This window comes from Oncorhynchus keta, chromosome 20 (genome assembly GCF_023373465.1).
Source record: "Oncorhynchus keta strain PuntledgeMale-10-30-2019 chromosome 20, Oket_V2, whole genome shotgun sequence".
Lineage (NCBI taxonomy): Eukaryota > Metazoa > Chordata > Actinopteri > Salmoniformes > Salmonidae > Oncorhynchus > Oncorhynchus keta.
The window spans coordinates 22420719-22439702 of record NC_068440.1 but is presented as its reverse complement, the minus strand read 5'-3'; the positions used below and the strand labels follow the sequence as shown (position 1 = coordinate 22439702).

Sequence of the window (18984 nt, the reverse complement as noted above, 5' to 3'; positions counted from 1 at the left end):
AATTTACTAACTGCACTGTCTAATTAACATTAGTTTTTACAGTGAAATAATACCATGCTATTGTTTGAGGAGAGTACACAACAACAAAACACTTTTATCACGGCAACTGGTTTGATACATTCACCTCTGAAGGTAATTAATGTGCCTATATTCAGGAATCTTCCTCTGATTTGTCATCCTGAGGGTCCCAGAGATAAAATGTAGCACAGTTTTGTTTGATCAAATAAATGTTTATGTTCAAATGTAGGAACTGGGTTCTACAGTTTGAACCCCTGCTGTCTCTGGCTCCACACCCACCCTCCCCCCCCGGCCATCTAGATGTGTGAAAGTTAGTGTATAAGCTAAGGATCCATCATGTATGACATTCCTAGGAGTGTGTAAACTTACATGTTGTATCACCATATTATTTGTGTATGTTTTCAATTGAACAATTCGGCACATATGGGCAGACTGATACACAATATTGTCCAGTATTGCCATGTTTCATTGGCTTCATCTGAAACTTTGCACACACACTGCTCTAAAATCTAAATTGCGCCTAAATTGTAATATTATATGATGGCCTTTCTCTTGTATTTCAAAGATAAAACAAAATAGAAACGCATGTTTTTTTTTCGTTTGTATTATCTTTAAACAGATCTAATGTGTTATATTCTCCTACATTCATTTCAGGTCCTGAGCTACAGGCAGTTCGATTTGGACATGTCATTTTAAGTGGATTTTTTTTAAGGGTCTGATCCACAGAGAATAGAGTAGAATAGAAATCTTGACTTCACAAACACACAAATGTAATCTGTTAGAGTTACTATTTACCTGCCCAAAATTGTAATCAGTAACGTAATTTTTGGATTATCCAAACTCAGTAACGTAATCATCAGATTATTTTCCGTTACTTTTGGATTACTTTCCCATTAAGAGGCATTAGAAGAAGACACAAATAATCCATCAAACACATTTGGTGTGTCATAATAGTGGTCTCTGACTTGTGGTCAGACACTCTCAGGTGAAACACTTAAACTTGCTACTTTTTCAATGCGGAATTTAATGTAATTGAAAAAACAGAAAGGTATATCTGAATGTATAAGTAATCATTCCGTTCTAATCTGAAATCTCTCCATTGCTAATAAATTGACCTATTGTATGAATTATCTTCCAAATCAGTTAATAAACAAGGAAGTTGTTTTCATTCCCTCAAATTGAGGGAGTGGGTGTCAGGATATGAAAGCACAGGTGTTGATACCTTCATGAAGTTCACCTGAGGTGACTGGGTTAAGATATTTTGATAGGACTCTGTACACAGCTTGGAAAATGTAAGTGCTATACAAGGAAGCACTAAATCTCTGTCAGATGTGTCTGGCTGTTTCAAAAGGAGCCAGGGAAGTCAACAACTTCTACCTCTCTATCGCTGGTGAGTCTATCTTTCTTTTTACCTCCATCTCAGGCCATCCTATCCCGCTATGTTTTTTTTACCAGTCCAACACAGGTGAACTTTCCTTCCAAAGGTTGATTTAGAACAGTGATTTTTAGTTTGAGCCGTTTTAGAGTACAAGTGGGAGTTAACTCCAAAATAATCGATTCCTCCACTCCTTGCCAGTAGACTCCCGGTGTCGACTCACATTTCTGGGTGTCAAAGCTTCAACCTATCAACTCCTAAGATTCAGTATTTTTGCAACGGAGGAAACTATTTTCCATAGTCTACTTCGAGAACACAAACTCTCGCATATTACACAGCAAAGACAGAGCGAGCTAGCAGGGGAGAGAGAGAGATTGGAGGGGCACAGCCATGCATAGGTAATAGGTAGGCATGTCGGCCTCAAGGCAGACAGTCAGAACTGTGCATCGGTAATCAAAAGATGTAGGCTATCGCAATGCTGTACTTCTTGGCATGCAATGTCTTGTGCAAGTTCACTAAAGTAGGGGCTATCAATGAGTAGGCTGAGCTATTATACACGCAACAGACCGAAGACCAAATGCACACTAGTGTTTTTCATTGCAAAGAAAAAGAGGAGCAGAGGTGAGCCAGCGAGGGAGAGAGGATCGGGACAGGCAAACAGCATTTATATAAAAACAATCTGATATATCAAATGCCTTACTGTTATTTTCCTGCAAAAATAAAAGCAGGAAATGCATCACCTACGCCTCTACTGCTGTTCATTCCAATTAGCCTTGTACCCAGCCCTCAACCCAACACCCAGCCTTGTGCCCAGCCCTCAACCCAACACCCAGCCTTGTGCCCAGCCCTCAACCCAACACCCAGCCTTGTGCCCAGCCCTCAACCCAACACCCAGCCTTGTGCCCAGCCCTCAACCCAACACCCAGCCTTGTGCCCAGCCCTCAACCCAACACCCAGCCTTGTGCCCAGCCCTCAACCCAACACCCAGCCCTCAGCCCTCAACCCAACACCCAGCCTTGTGCCCAGCCCTCAACCCAACACCCAGCCTTGTGCCCAGCCCTCAGCCCTCAACCCAACACCCAGCCTTGTGCCCAGCCCTCAGCCCTCAACCCAACACCCAGCCTTGTGCCCAGCCCTCAGCCCTCAACCCAACACCCAGCCTTGTGCCCAGCCCTCAGCCCTCAACCCAACACCCAACCTTGTGCCCAGCCCTCAACCCAAAGCCCGGCCTTGTGCCCAGCCCTCAGCCCTCAACCCAACACCCAGCCTTGTGCCCAGCCCTCAACCCAAAGCCCGGCCTTGTGCCCAGCCCTCAGCCCTCAACCCAACACCCAGCCTTGTGCCCAGCCCTCAACCCAAAGCCCAGCCTTGTGCCCAGCCCTCAACCCAACACTCAGCCTTGTGCCCAGCCCTCAACCCAAAGCCCAGCCTTGTGCCCAGCCCTCAACCCAAAGCCCAGCCTTGTGCCCAGCCCTCAGCCCTCAACCCAACACCCAGCCTTGTGCCCAGCCCTCAGGCCTCAACCCAACACCCAGCCTTGTGCCCAGCCCTCAACCCAAAGCCCAGCCTTGTGTCCAGCCCTCAACCCAACGCTCAACCCAACGCCCAGCCCTCAACCCAACATCCAGCCATGTGCCCAGTCCTCAACCCAATGCCCAGTCTTGTGCCCAGCCCTCAGCCCTCAACCCAACACCCAGCCTTGTGCCCAGCCCTCAGCCCGCAACCCAACACCCAGCCTTGTGCCCAGCCCTCAACCCAAAGCCCAGCCTTGTGCCCAGCCCTCAACCCAACACCCAGCCTTGTGCCCAGTCCTCAACCCAACACCCAGCCTTGTGCCCAGCCCTCAACCCAACGCTCAACCCAACGCCCAGCCCTCAACCCAACACCCAGCCTTGTGCCCAGTCCTCAACCCAATGCCCAGTCTTGTGCCCAGCCCTCAGCCCTCAACCCAACACCCAGTCTTGTGCCCAGCCCTCAGCCCTCAACCCAACACCCAGCCTTGTGCCCAGTCCTCAAACCAACACCCAGCCTTGTGCCCAGCCCTCAGCCCTCAACTCAACGCCCAGCCTTGTGCCCAGCCCTCAACCCAATGCCCAGCCCTCAGCCCAATGCCCAGCTCTCAACCCAACACTCAGCCCTGTGCCAGTCCTACTGCTCCTGCAGTGTATTACATAGGCAACAGAGCATCATAGGAGTTGTGAGGCATAATAGGAGTTGTTTGAGCTCCAATAATGTTTCTAATAATCTTTATTGTTTTGATCAAACTATGTATTTTAGATTTTTCCTTGTTGCTCCTGTTGTCACCTTCTCACTGATCTTGTGAAGGAAAAACCTGCAGTGCTTTGTTTTACTGTACATTAAAATTTATATTTTATTCTTTGTAAAAAAAGACAGGAGGGGATGAGATGGTGCGGGTCCATTTGATGAATCCGGATCGGGCCTGGGCCAAAGCGGATCCGAGGGAGAGAGAAACCTGAGTGGAGGAAGGGAGAGAAAGAGAGAGAGTGGAGGAAGCAGGAGAGAGAGACAGAGAGAGACAGAGGGCTAAGCGGAGAAGAGGATAGCAGCCAGAGAAAACAGTCATGTTTGAACATGGAGTCTCAGTGCCATTTATCACACAGTGGTGAGAAAAACCCACTGGGGAACATTCTCTCTCTCACCCTTACTCTGTCACTCTCTCTCTATTACCCCCCTCTCTTTCTCTGTCTTCATCCTCCTCTCTCTGTCTCTCCTTGTCTTTCTCTCTTTTCCTGCCCTCCTGCCTCTTTCTCGAACTGTTTCTAAAGGAAATTTGCAGACGTGGAAGGAGTGGGTGTACAGACATCAGAGAGCCAGCTAGAGGTCAGAGTTCATAGTTCAGACCAGGTCACTGTTAAATTCTGATTTTGAGGAGTCGTAGGTTGTAGATCGTAGCTCATAGAGAGACCATTAGATGTGAGAGACACTTATACTTACTTAGAGTCAACCACATGTGCACGCACAAATACACACACACATACGCAAGATGAAATCAAGATGAGGTAGAAAGTGACCTTCTCATTATCAAGAGGCAGCCAAGGTCGAGAAGAGCAAGGAAAAGATTCCAAACTTAGTCAACAGCGACTGAGAGTTGATATTACCTATTTTGAAAATCATTGTCTTCATGTTGGAAAACTAGCCATGTACATATTGTCTCGTTCTTTTCCATTATGTTTGAAAAGTGCCAGCACACACTCACACACACACACCACTTAGCATCACAAAAGTATAGATTTATGAGTTTATTATTAGAACACAAACAAACACACTTCATCCTAACACTGTTGTTCAATGGAACCAATATCTAGAAACGGATGGACCAGACAGAGATGATGTCATAAAGAGACCAGGAAGCAGTAGAGTTCACCCTGTGAGGACATCTGAGCAGTTTCTGTCAATAATAATTATATTACGAAACCTAATGGGCTGGGCACCTGTGTGGGTAAGAAACTGAATTTATCGATCAATCAATCATTCACTCAAATACTGTCATGAAGGTACAGACAGTGTGGTATTTGGCTATTTTACTCTTACAGAACAGCACTTAAATCCTCATTACAGAAAAACACAATTTTTTTACATAACCCCCATCTTCACCACCAACATCACTCTTCAAAACACAGTTTACAAAAAACAAGACATTTAATACTGAATAGTATACAGATACTTTTTACAACTATAGAACGCTATGGCCATCATTTTCCCCACAAACAATGAAAAGAACCATAACATTGATAGATGGGTTGGTTTGGCAATATTATGTATGTATTATGCTACATGTGTTTTGTGCTGTTAGTTTATTTAAACTCCAGTCAAATAAATAGTCTCTTTCTGTCATGGACATGGTTAAAGAAGCTACAACAAATCCTAAATTACACTGCAGTATAAACATTTATAATAATTTCACACGTGTATTAGAAATGTATGGTTTTTTGCATCCCAACTCTCCCTGAGACACCCTCGGAGAGTGGGGTCACAGCCAGAGTCTGCCAATATCAACGGCAACCCTGGAGCAATTTGGATTAAGTGCCTTGCCCAAGGGCACATCGACAGATTTTGCACCTTTTAGGCTCAGAATTCAAACTAGTGACCTTTCAGTTTCTGTCCCAACACTCAAACCGCTAGGCTACCTGCAGCCCAATAAATATAGTAGTGAGTTTTACAATGTTGTGCTGTTGTGTGTGAGGAAAATGGAGCCATGTACTGTATGATATTAGTCCATCTCTGTAGTCTTTGTCATCTGAAACATTTATTATTCCTCTGAAACATTTATTCTTATGAATAAAAAAGCTAACATATTAATCAAGGCCACATGCTAACGAATGCAGATACCCTTGTATATTAGTTCACATAACATCCTCCATTTCAACTCTGCATTTATAAAGATTTTAGAAGTTTCTGACTAACTTAGTACATTTATTTTAATTGACCCAAATATATAGATCAAAATCGGGGGGGGGACACTTCTGGTCTTTGTCTGTCTGTCTGACTGTCGGTCTGCCTGTGTTGTCATGGTAGCGTCAGTTAGTCTGATGTTCTGATCACTCGGCGGTGTCTCCCAATGCAGTCTGGAAAGCTTCAAACACGTCACACCGCTGACCAGCAGATCACACCGGTGTGAGACACACATATACACACGCACACAAACATGCACGTACACACACAGACACCAGATTATGCCCCTAGCCCCCGTCTCTGTCTCTGAACTGAGTCTGCAGTCTGGACTCCTACTCTAATACTCTCTCCAGCCGTCTCTGTCAAAACCAACACTCACACGCACAAATGTTTGACATTTTAGTCGTTTAGCAGACACACACACTCCATCTAGACAAGTCTCTATATGTTTGATTCCCCCCTCTCCCTTTACCTCTACTCCCCTCTCCCCACTTTCCCCTCCCCACTTTCCTCTCCCCACTTTCCCCTCCCCACTCCCCACTTTCCCCTCCCCACTCCCCTCTCCCCACTTTCCCTCCCCACTCCCCACTTTCCCCTCCCCACTCCCCTCTCCCCACTTTCCCTCCCCTCTCCCCACTTTCCCCTCCCCACTCCCCTCTCCCCACTTTCCCTCCCCACTCCCCTCTCCCCACTTTCCCCTCCCCACTCCCCTCTCCCCACTTTCCCCTCCCCACTCCCCTCTCCCCACTTTCCCCTCCCCCCTCCCCTCTCCCTAACTTGCCTCTCCCCACTTTCCCCTCCCCTCTCCCCACTTTCCCCTCCCCACTCCCCTCTCCCCACTTTCCCCTCCCCACTCCCCTCTCCCCACTTTCCCCTCCCCACTCCCCTCTCCCCACTTTCCCCTCCCCACTCCCCTCTCCCCACTTTCCCCTCCCCACTCCCCTCTCCCTAACTTGCCTCTCCCCACTTTCCTCTCCTCTCTACCTTGCATTGACTGTCTGATAATGTATCTCACCTCTTGTTAACGCCCAGAAATGTTCAAACTTCCATCCACTCAAAAATGTACATTTTATACACACCATAATATGGTGCCAATCTAAAGCCTTGTTCACATTGGCAGTTTGAAGTGACTTTGCATATCCGATTTGCAGTCAAGCCACATTTCAAACAACCTTTTGTAGGTGGTTTGAAGTCAGATACAAATCTGTCGCCATGCGACTTGTGTCTGAACAGTCAAATCTGATACATTTTCCCTCAAGTCATTTTTAGAATGTTATTTGTCATGTCTTGTTGCATGCTAGCTACTCTGCTTACAGTTTGACAAGAACAACTTCACATTCATCATCTCCAGCACCACCTCTACATCAACATACTGTATGTGAAAATGTCTATGTTTAGTAGTAAAAAAACATAGAGGAAAATAAGTGTTTCCAATGATATCATTGGTGTGGCAATACCTTCTCATCATTGTAACCATAATTGGTTAAAATCACATGATGCACACTGATGATGTCATTGGAAACACTTATCTTCCACTATCTTTTTTATTACAAAACATAGAAACGAGCCATTTTCCTATATATTGATGTTGTGGTGGTGCTGGAGATGAATATGTAGTAAAAAATATTTGTTCTCCCTTTAATTGTTTACAAACAAATTAGTGAATGTGCTACAAAAGCTAAACAGCTACCTATCTAGCTAGTTGACTGCTGTGGCTTGAGAAAATGACTCCCTTTGAGGATTTAATTAAAAGTGTTTTTAAGTGTTTTTACTTATTTTTACTTATTTTACTTATTTATCACTATGATTTTGAACATTCAAAGAGACTGGGAAACGTCCATGGCAGGCATTGTTGTCATCATAGCTTGCTACATAACTTCTGAGTGATAAGAAGCACGAGCACCAATCAGCCTACACCACTGCACACTCACCCGTCATAACTATGACAACTAGCGTAGCCATGTCAGCAAATGACTGCTGTCTGAACACACACAAATCCCATATGGTCGGTCACTTGTAACTTGCTGTTTGGCAGTGGTGTAAAGTACTTAAGTAAAAATACTTGAAAGTACTACTTAAGTAGCTTTTTGGGGTATCTGTACTTTACCTTTTAAATATCTGACAACTTTTACTTTTACCTCATTACATTCTTAAAGAAAATAATGTACTTTTTACTCCATACATTTTCCCTGACACCCAAAAGTACTTGTTACATTTTTGAATACTTAGCAGGACAGGAAAATTGTCAAATTCATGCACTTATCAAGAGAACATCCCTACTGCCTCTGATCTGACGGACTCCCTACACACACACGCTTTGTAAATTATGTCTGAGTGTTAGAGTGTGCCCTGGCTATCCGTAAATACATTTTAAAAAAACAATAAAATGGTGGTGTCTGTTTGATTAATATAAGGAATTTTAAATTATTAATAGTTTTACTTTTGATACTTTTTGAGTTTTACTCAAGTTGTGTTTTACTGGGTGACAGTCCCTTTTTTCCAAGTAATTTTCTATCAAGGTATTGTAACGACCCTGGGTTTATAAGCGCGGCATTCGACCCTGCCGCACGAGCGTGCTTTTGCCGCACAGTCGATAGCGCCGGACCTCGGGCTCGAAGGTTGAGGGTTGGAGACCTGCTCCCTGCTGTTTCATTACAATATCTTTACTTTTACTCAAGTATGACATTTGTGTACTTTTTCCACCACTGCTGCATTTGGATCGATAGTCAGTATTCCAAAGCGGATGTGAAAACATAACTGATTTCAGCATAAAAGCCTGCAGTGTGAACAAGGCTTTAGCGTTCCCTTACATACAAAAATGGTTCATTCTATGGTTTATTAGTTTGAATTCTAAAACTATATCTGTAATGTCTATTCTATTATTTTCTACTTCCTGTCTTTAGGCTAGGTTGAAGATACCCAGGTTCGGAAAACGAAATAATCAGATTTATGCCGCGTTTAAATGGTACAAGGTAGAAGGTTGATGGCAAACTGGTGTGATTGTTTTCAATGAGAGCAAATCGTTCAACTTTAGCCGTCTGCGGTAACGTTGTTTTCTACTGGGTGTTGATTTGCACGGATTGTTTACTGAAATCACCATAGAAAATCGTACTGTTGTTTTTGCCGTGACCATATTTTTTGCTTTCTTGTCCCGCTATGCCGATATGTATAACGTTTTTTGCGTTCCTCGTCTAAACGCAGTATTACTGGACCAGAACCGTTAATAACTAGCATCGCTGGTCCCTTAGTTTAAAAATATTCCACATTTATGCAAAGAGTTATGGGATATTAGAATCCTCTTGTTTTAACCTTGGTTATCTTCAACCAAGTCTTTAAGTAGTGTCAGAGGAGGTATGGACGTTAGAACACCTAATTGGTTGTATTCAATAGATCACACTGTGGGAAGAACGTTTTGTAATGGAAAACGAAATCTAGCGTTTCTTATGGGACAAGTTCAGGTAATCCATCCCTGTTTCAGTCTATTTTTTTTGTTCCATTTGGTGCTTATGAATAGGACCCTGAATGCATCCACTCAAATCAGGGTGCAGACTCTGACAGCAATTTCAAATGCTGATGTCATGGTGAGAAACAAGGAATCCTTACAATCATGCACAATGTTACACAACTACATAGTAAGGTAGAGCCCTAATAATACAACATAACAAAGTTCAATTGTCTCACACAAGAACAATGAAATCAAAATATCATCAAAGACAGTAATAACATGGTAATAACACAGTAACAACATGGTAATTACAAATTAATAAACAGGTATGATTCTGAACCACAATGTCCCAGAGCTCTGGAGGAGGAGTCCCTTCTCGTTCGTCACCAGAGTTGAAAACTCCTGCTAGCATTAGCATAGCATAGCCACTCATCTCATTCCCTCGTCCCTCTACCCGACCCTAACCACCAACCCTCAACACTTCCTCAGCCCCAAACCTCACCATTCAAATACCCTCAACCCCTTCCTCACCCGTCAACTCATTCTTCTGTGTCTGCAGGTGTAGTGTGTGGCTGTTCAACTCACACACCCCAAATACCCTAACCCACATCACCTCCCTCCCTGGAGCCTCCCTCCACTCTCTCTGCAGCCGCACTGTCTCTCTCTTTCTCTCTCTCTTAGACCTTCTGTTGCATCTCTATCTGTTGTCCATGTCTGCTGTGACTCTGACCCTTCCCGTTCATCTCGTACATCGAGCTCTTCTGCTGTTTTTGTCGGTAACACCACGCACCGACGGCGGCTGCCAGGGCAACCGTGCACACAGCAATGACAATGGCCGCCACCGTGGGCCCCCTGCCGGAGGAGGGAGGAGGGGGAGGAGGGCAGTCCTCCTCACCTCCGGTACACCCTGCCTCTCCTGTCTTGCCTTCCTTCTCCCCTTCCTCCCCCTCCCTCTCCCCGCTGTGTCGAGTCAGGTTGTGCTCGGCTCCACGTTCCTCCTCGTCAATGACATCATCAGTCCACGCCGTGGGGGCGGGGCCGTGCTCCAGGAAGGGGTGCACATGATCCGTGGTTTCCCAGGAGTCTGTGGGAGAAGGCCTGGCTGCGTTTCTGGGAGTGACGCCGTCCAGTGACGATGTCAGAGAGGGCGTGGTGTAGTCGGCTGAATAGGAATCTGAGGATGTGGCCTCAGGGGAGAGGGGTGAGTCGGGTGAGGCTTTAGGGCTGAGTCCTCCCACCTGGTCCTGATCCTGCTCTACAGGGTCCGCCTCCTGCGTGGGGGACAGGGGGACCTGAGGGACGCCCGTGAATGGGACGGGACGACTCATCTCCACCTCATTGGGCCGGTCCGTCACCCCGACAACCACAAGACCCTCCTCTTCCTCCGATCGCACCTCAGGCTCCACCCCTTCCTCTGTGGAGCCGCCTCCCACTTTATCAGTGTCAGTCTCCTCCTGACTGACAGGGTAGCCGTCCAACCAGGTCTCGTCTGTGCTGGCTGTGGGTTCTCCTCCCGCCACCTCCTGGGTTACATTCTGAGGCTCGCCTGTTGTCATTCCAATGGGAGGGACTACATGGCCATCTTCATGGTCGTCGTGGTCATGGTCATCATGGCCATGATCATCTTGATCGTTATGGTCATGGTCTTGGTCTTCATGGTCATCAAGGTGATCATGGTCGTGGACATGGTCTTGGTCTTCATGGTCATCGTGGTGATCGCTAGGATCTGAGTGGTCATGATCATCATCGTCATGGTGATCCGTTACATCATCGTGGTCATGGTCTTCATGATCATCATGTTCACCCTGGCTGTGATATTGAATGCGGTCATCCTCCTCGTGTTCACCCATGTTGTAATGCTCGTCGTGTCTGTTATCATACGCACCCCCCTTCTCATGGTCATCCTCCCTGTGTTCTCCTTGGTCCTCACGGTGGGCCTCTTCACCATCATTGCTTTCATGGTTGTCATGTTCATGGCCATCATGGGTGTCAGGATCATCGTGGTCAAGGTGTTCAACGGCATGGTCTTCACCATCAAAAACTTGTTCAGAACTTTCATCGTGGTCAGGATCTGTTCGATCGTCGTGATCATATTCACGGTCAATATGTTCATGTTCAACATCATCTTCGTGGTCATCATGGTCATTGTGGTCAATTGGTTGTTGGAATTGACCCTCATGGCTGTCATGATCTTTTGTCTCCTCTGGTTGGCTGTTGTCTTCCTTGCTCTCCTCTGATTCGCTGCCGGAGGCCCTGACACGGTTGTCTCCCTCAGGGGGTGTGTCCTGTGTGACTGGCGAGTGAGTGGGTTCCACATGTCCCGCCTCCTGGAAGGCCTCTGAGGGGAACCAGAACAGGTGCTTCTGGGAAAGCAGGGAGACGGGCGCCTCAGTCGCCTCCGACATGCCCATCCCCTCCTCCTGCCCCTCCTCCTGCTTCTCTTCATCGACGGGATGGTTTGTCGAGTCTTCCAGCTCCTCCTCCTTTCTTCCAGTCACCAGTCCTTCCCCCACGTTCTCCTCCTGCTCCTCCTCCTCTCCCACAGACAGCTCCTCTCCTCCCTGCACTTCCTCCTCTCCCCCCGTCTCCACATCCTGCTCCTCTACTTCCGTCATGCTGAAGCTGGCCTCCTGCTGCTCCTGATCCCTGCGCCCCTCTTCTCCTGTGACCTCCACATTTACATATGCTGTCTCCTCTTGCACCTCCTCTTCTACCGGTTCCTCATGTGTGTCCTCCGCCTCAGTAGGGGTGTCGTAGGAGAGGTGGTGATCGTCATCAGTGAACTTATCTTCATAGTCAATGTGGGCCTCTGTCTTGTCTGTAGGTACAGAGTGAAAAAGAGAGAGAGGGTGGGGGGGGGGTGGAGGGGAGAAAACACAATCAGCCACAAGCACACACATACCCAGAATGCAGCGTGCACACACACAGTATAGAGACTCGTAGTCAACGTGGACTTGGCATTCTGTCTGCTAGTCCAGGCAAGCTAGCTGTCTTCCGGTTTTCTCCTCTCTCCCTTCCTTCCCTCCTCCCCTCTTCTCCTAATCTACATGCCTAGTGATGTCATCTATCACAGAGGTGTCATGACACCCGTTTATATCTCTCACTCACAACTGGGATGCTGTTTTGTAACAGGCATAAATCAAACCCTTGGCCTTGGGCATATCTAAAATGGCACCCTATTCCGTATGTAGTGCATTGACTTGAGTATTGCACTTCACATGAAAATATAATTATAGAAAAGTATGGAACTGAAGTGATGACTGTATCTTTTTCTTTTTTAGATTATTTATTGTCTTTTTAAAATGTGTATTATTAATAGTATTATTACATTTCAAATTACAATACAATAACAAAAAACATAGGACATCACTACATGTATATTTCTGTGAAGAAACATAAAATAACATTAAAGTAGTAAAATAATAAAAACACCACATATGAATTGAGTTTCAAAAGTTAAAGTACCTCAAATAAAATAAGGTCAGGGATTACAAATATACAAATCTATGATAGAGTTGTAAGAATACAGTGGGGTTTTTTGTTGCTGTTTATTTGATTAAATATTGGATTTCAAGTAAAAATATATTGCTTTTGGGGACAGATTTAAAATATTTGCTTTTGTGCATATAAGTTTTACCAGAGAGAATGAATTCAGTAGTTTGTTTTCATTTGATTAATACCATATTACATTTTCCATTGTAAATACATGGGTCTTATTAATAAATGAAAACATGTAGGTACTTAAGTAGATTGGCAACCTTTCAAGAAACCAGTTTGGGTTTTTGTTAATAAGGTGGTTTAGGCCCATTTTAAGTCTTTAGCATATGCTAAAGTTATCCATTTATAATCTGTAGTTAATAATGTAATAGGTCTCTAATTATCTGTGACAAGGGGATCTTTATCTGGTTTTGTATTAAGGAAATAACCCCTCGTTCCATGGTAGTAATCATCTCACCCTTAGCTAGGCATTCTTGGAACATGTTGAATGCTGATCCCTCTAAATGTTCCCAAAAGTGTAAATACAATTCCACAGAAAGAGCATCTGTTCCAGGTGCTTTGCCCTTCTTCATAGATTTAAGAGCATCTCTAATCTCCACTAAAGAAAAATCATCTTCCCGTATGGACTTGAACTCATCAGAAATCATTGGTACATGACCATGGACATGTTTCCTAAAATGTTCACATTCAATCCCATTAAAATTAGGTATATACAGATTTTCCATTGAAAGAATACACACAGCTAGAGATGATATTTGGGTCTTTACACAAGGTGTTGTCAATATTTCAGGCAGAAAGAGATTTTTCTTTTAGTTGTGTTTCATAAACCCCTGGCATGTAGAGATACAACATTTAGTGCATTGTATTCAAAACGTTGCATAACCTGACAGAAATAAAATAACAATAATAAAACAAATACAGTAGTGATATGAATAACTGGTTAACTAGTTGAACTAGTAAGCTAGGTAGCTAGTAAGGAAACCTGAGCTTAGAGAAAGAACTGGACTACCCTAAACCGAGGTAGTTGTGATCAATTTGATGAAACCGTATTCACATGTACAAACCTGGTGATATAAAACGGGATGATGGTAAAAATGACAACTGACTTATTACTCAAGAGCTAGCTACCTAAATTACTCTTAACATTTTCATTTGACTTAGAAAGAATAGGACGACATCAATTTCAATTCAATGTAGCTACAGTGCCTTGCGAAAGTATTCGGCCCCCTTGAACTTTGCGACCTTTTGCCACATTTCAGGCTTCAAACATAAAGATATAAAACTGTATTTTTGTGAAGAATCAACAACAAGTGGGACACAATCATGAACTGGAACGACATTTATTGGATATTTCAAACTTTTTTAACAAATCAAAGACGGATAAATTGGGCGTGCAAAATTATTCAGCCCCCTTAAGTTAATAGTTTGTAGCGCCACCTTTTGCTGCGATTACAGCTGTAAGTCGCTTGGGGTATGTCTCTATCAGTTTTGCACATCGAGAGACTGACATTTTTTCCCATTCCTCCTTGCAAAACAGCTCGAGCTCAGTGAGGTTGGATGGAGAGCATTTGTGAACAGCAGTTTTCAGTTCTTTCCACAGATTCTCGATTGGATTCAGGTCTGGACTTTGACTTGGCCATTCTAACACCTGGATATGTTTATTTTTGAACCATTCCATTGTAGATTTTGCTTTATGTTTTGGATCATTGTCTTGTTGGAAGACAAATCTCTGTCCCAGTCTCAGGTCTTTTGCAGACTCCATCAGGTTTTCTTCCAGAATGGTCCTGTATTTGGCTCCATCCATCATCCCATCAATTTTAACCATCTTCCCTGTCCCTGCTGAAGAAAAGCAGGCCCAAACCATGATGCTGCCACCACCATGTTTGACAGTGGGGATGGTGTGTTCAGGGTGATGAGCTGTGTTGCTTTTACGCCAAACATAACGTTTTGCATTGTTGCCAAAAAGTTCCATTTTGGTTTCATCTGACCAGAGCACCTTCTTCCACATGTTTGGTGTGTCTCCCAGGTGGCTTGTGGCAAACTTTAAAAGACACTTTTTATGGATATCTTTAAGAAATGGCTTTCTTCTTGCCACTCTTCCATAAAGGCCAGATTTGTGCAATATACAACTGATTGTTGTCCTATGGACAGAGTCTCCCACCTCAGTTGTAGATCTCTGCTGTTCATCCAGAGTGATCATGGGCCTCTTGGCTGCATCTCTGATCAGTCTTCTCCTTGTATGAGCTGAAAGTTTAGAGGGACGGCCAAGTCTTGGTAGATTTGCAGTGGTCTGATACTCCTTCCATTTCAATATTATCGCTTGCACAGTGCTCCTTGGGATGTTTAAAGCTTGGGAAATCTTTTTGGATCCAAATCCGGCTTTAAACTTCTTCACAACAGTATCTCGGACCTGCCTGGTGTGTTCCTTGTTCTTCATGATACTCTCTGCGCTTTTAACGGACCTCTGAGACTATCACAGTGCAGGTGCATTTATACGGAGACTTGATTACACACAGGTGGATTGTATTTATCATCATTAGTCATTTAGGTCAACATTGGATCATTCAGAGATCCTCACTGAACTTCTGGAGAGAGTTTGCTGCACTGAAAGTAAAGGGGCTGTATAATTTTGCACGCCCAATTTTTCAGTTTTTGATTTGTTAAAAAAGTTTGAAATATCCAATAAATGTCGTTCCACTTCATGATTGTGTCCCACTTGTTGTTGATTCTTCACAAAAAAATACAGTTTTATATCTTTATGTTTGAAGCCTGAAATGTGGCAAAAGGTCGCAAAGTTCAAGGGGGCCGAATACTTTCGCAAAGTCACTGTATATACCTGACCACAGTGTTGTCAAAACATTCAATACTCTCATGACATTCACTTGACGTCCTGGCATTCGATCTTCTTGGCTTCTTTCCATACAACATGTCTGTAGATTATCATTGTGAACCGCATGATGGTTGTCCGCGGAGATCCGTGATATCTTAGTTTTCCCAGGCGGTGCACCACGTCGTTGACTTCCGGGAGCTTGTCTTGAATCCTGGGTGCTACTTTCCCGAGGTTGTCAATGGTCTCCCCATCTTCTTCTCGCACCCAATGTAGTTTCAGGTTCCATCTCTGGCTGTGGTGCTGGACTTCCATGACATTCTGTCGCAGCTGGCGATTCACCTGTTGCAGTTTCTGTACTTTAGCTTCCATTGTTAGTCTTTTTTCACTGTGGGTTGACACCTGGTTGAGGAGCTGCTGCACAGTGGCTGAGAGAGACTCCATTGACATGGGGTTTGTCTCTGTTGTCTTTTCAATGATGGCCAGTTTTTCAAAGGTGGCCTTGAGAATGTCAGGGTTGCAGAACATTTTGTGACTGCCCTGTATTTGGTAGGAGGGCTCTTACTCCACGTAAGTGGCAGTGGTAAAAAGCATATTTTACAATGAGTTCTGGAAAGTCTTCACGTGGCCTACATGATTCTGTCTGCTGCTGACATCTGAGCTGATTAGCATCTGTTCAGTCATGCCTTGCATTCTCGGTTTCTTCTGCCCATATAGTTGTGTGATCACAGTGTTTTCCAATCACCTTATGTTACTTCATATACGTACGGGTCAGTTTACCAGAAATACTATTGTTCATAATCTTTCTTGTTTATCGGGATGTACATTCAAATACACCCGCTCAAAGAGACGCCATCTTGGACAGCAGCACAGTTCCCACTAAAGGGATGACTAATAACCAGGAAGGGAACAGAGTGAACTCATCACAGATTCCTGTGGTCAGAGGACACAGCTCTGACGTGAGATGTAAGGGAAACATGAAACCAGGTGACGCACACACACAGACACACACAGACACACACACATTTACCTCTTACACAGAGCTGTACCAGTCCGTACCACTCTCCACAGCTGTCACACAGCAGGCTGAAGGCTGAGTGGCCGCTGGGCAACACATGACCAGGTAGACAGGAGTACAGCAGCTCGTCCCCCATCTCAAACCCGGTGTGGCCCTGGAGATGCGTGTTGGGGAATGCAGGGGGGTCTCCACATGGAACACCTGAAAGGTAATACATAATTAGGTTAGGTTCGATTATATCACAATTATGTTATGACACAGTTAGCTTATATATACCATTATAAGTTATAACATACAGTGTTAGGACATGCTTTTCTCTCTGTCCTTTTCCTCAGTAGTGGAGACAAAGGCTGGTTGTCATGGATTGGTTGGCTTATAACTGGAGCCTGGTTGGTCCTCAAAGTTACTTATGTGGCATGTACAACATGGCGGATGTCTAATAAAGTGGACACAGATTTAAATGTTTCTTGCCTATTTACTCTTCTCTCTTTGCGGTGTTACAGCTCCTACAGTAACTCTCCTGTTCCTCAGTTAAAACCCAAACATCAGCCTTGGGTGTCGTCCAACAGGGGCCCAGTCCAAAAACAACTTCTAACCCCATCCTCTTCTATGTCCATTGGACTGGAGAGGTGAATATGTAATGGAGGTGAACCACGCTCGGTTGATGGGTAAGCTGAAGCTTTAGCTCAGTGGGCTAACACAATCTTGTGGCACACAGATTGAAAGAGAGCGATTGAGAGAGAGAGTGAGAGGGAACACAGAGAGAGAGAGAGAGAACACTGGTGTGGGAACACAGAGAGAGAGAGAGAGAGAGAGAGAGAGAGAGAGAGAGAGAGAGAGAGAGAGAGAGAGAGAGAGAGAGAGAGAGAGAGAGAGAGAGAGAGAGAGAGAGAGAGAGAGAGAGAGAGAGAGAGAGAGAGAGAGAGAACACTGGTGTGGGAACACACAGAGAGAGAGAGAGAGAGAACACTACCTCTTTCAGACCTCAGTGGATCTTAAAGCAGAGAACTGTGAAATGTGTGTCACAACAGTCGTCTAAATTGTTAAATGGTTTAAAATGCAACAGATGGACGAAGATTGCATTTTTTAAATCCATCACTATATTTACTGAATTATAACACAAAATATTGTACTGGCATGGGCAAATAATGAGTAATGAGTTCAGGCATTCTCTTGCATAACTCAACCAATGTTGACCCACACAATTTAAAATCAACAGGCTTAGCTCTAGATTACACTGTTTGTGAGATCAGACATAATATTACTATAATCCGGGTGTTCCTTTTCAGAAGTTGCTTTCATTTCAGTGTATATAGTTTGTAAACATTTCAACTGTATTAAATCACAACTTCTTTTAATTGCATAAAAAATCAAAAAATACCAAAATAAAGTGATATTTCTTCTCTTTCTTGTGATGTGAGTGTAGAGACGGTGCGTTAAATCCCCGACCAAGCTTTTCTGTTCTTATATAGATGCAACGGAATGACAATGTATTCCACTGAGCCTATTTTAGCCATTACCAGTGTGTTTGACAGGTCATTACAAACGTTTCTGCGATTGTAACGTTAAGGGGAAAAACAAATGGCACATGGAAGAGTGGGAAGGAATTGCCAGAGTAAAATGAAAGCAATCAATTCAGCAAGATATAAGAGACAAGTAGATTTTGCTCCCCTCAAACACAGGAAATGAATGGCTGAAAAAGACTGATACTCAGGGTGGGGCATGCACGTCGCTTGTGTGTGTGTGTATGTGTGCATGCACGTCGCTTGTGTGTGTGTGTATGTGTGCATGCACGTCGCTTGTGTGTGTGTGTATGTGTTCATGCGCGTCACTTGTGTGTGTGTGTATGTGTGCATGTGTGCGTGAGTGTGTGTGTGCATGTCTGTGTATGTGTCTGTGTGTACTGACCCTTGTCTTTGACACAGAAGACATCCAGGTGTGTGTTGTCCTCTGTAGTGTTCTCTATCTTCACATCCACTGCCTTCAGAGCACTGCCCAAGTTACTACACACTGTAGTCCTGGAGAATAACACAAACGTTACTACACACTGTAGTCCTGGAGAATAACACAAACATTACTACACACTGTAGTCCTGGAGAATAACACAAACATTACTACACACTGTAGTCCTGGAGATGGCCACCTCGCTTCGCGTTCCTAGGAAACTATGCAGTTTTTTGTTTTTTTACGTGTTATTTCTTACATTAGTACCCCAGGTCATCTTAGGTTTCATTACATACAGTCGAGAAGAACTACTGAATATAAGATCAGCGTCAACTCACCATCAGTATGACCAAGAATATGATTTTCGCGACGCGGATCCTGTGTTCTGCTGTTTTGCCAACCAGGACAACGGAATGGATCCCATGCGGCGACCCAAAAAAACGACT

The 18984-nt window shown here is 44.4% G+C and overlaps 1 protein-coding gene across 2 annotated transcripts in view; it reads right to left on the bottom strand.

The window, feature by feature from the left end:
* Positions 1 to 6768: 6768 nt before the first annotated feature.
* susd5 (sushi domain containing 5) overlaps positions 6769 to 18984 on the bottom strand; it is a 38984-nt gene continuing 26768 nt past the window's right edge. For both annotated transcript variants that reach the window (XM_052472364.1, XM_052472363.1), the window contains exons 3-5: positions 18503 to 18612; positions 16607 to 16795; positions 6769 to 12069 (exon numbers count right to left, since the gene is read on the bottom strand). In XM_052472364.1, the coding sequence (XP_052328324.1) occupies positions 9929 to 12069; positions 16607 to 16795; positions 18503 to 18612 (2440 nt within the window). In that variant the 3' untranslated portion in view covers positions 6769 to 9928. The remainder of the gene's footprint in view (positions 12070 to 16606; positions 16796 to 18502; positions 18613 to 18984) is intronic.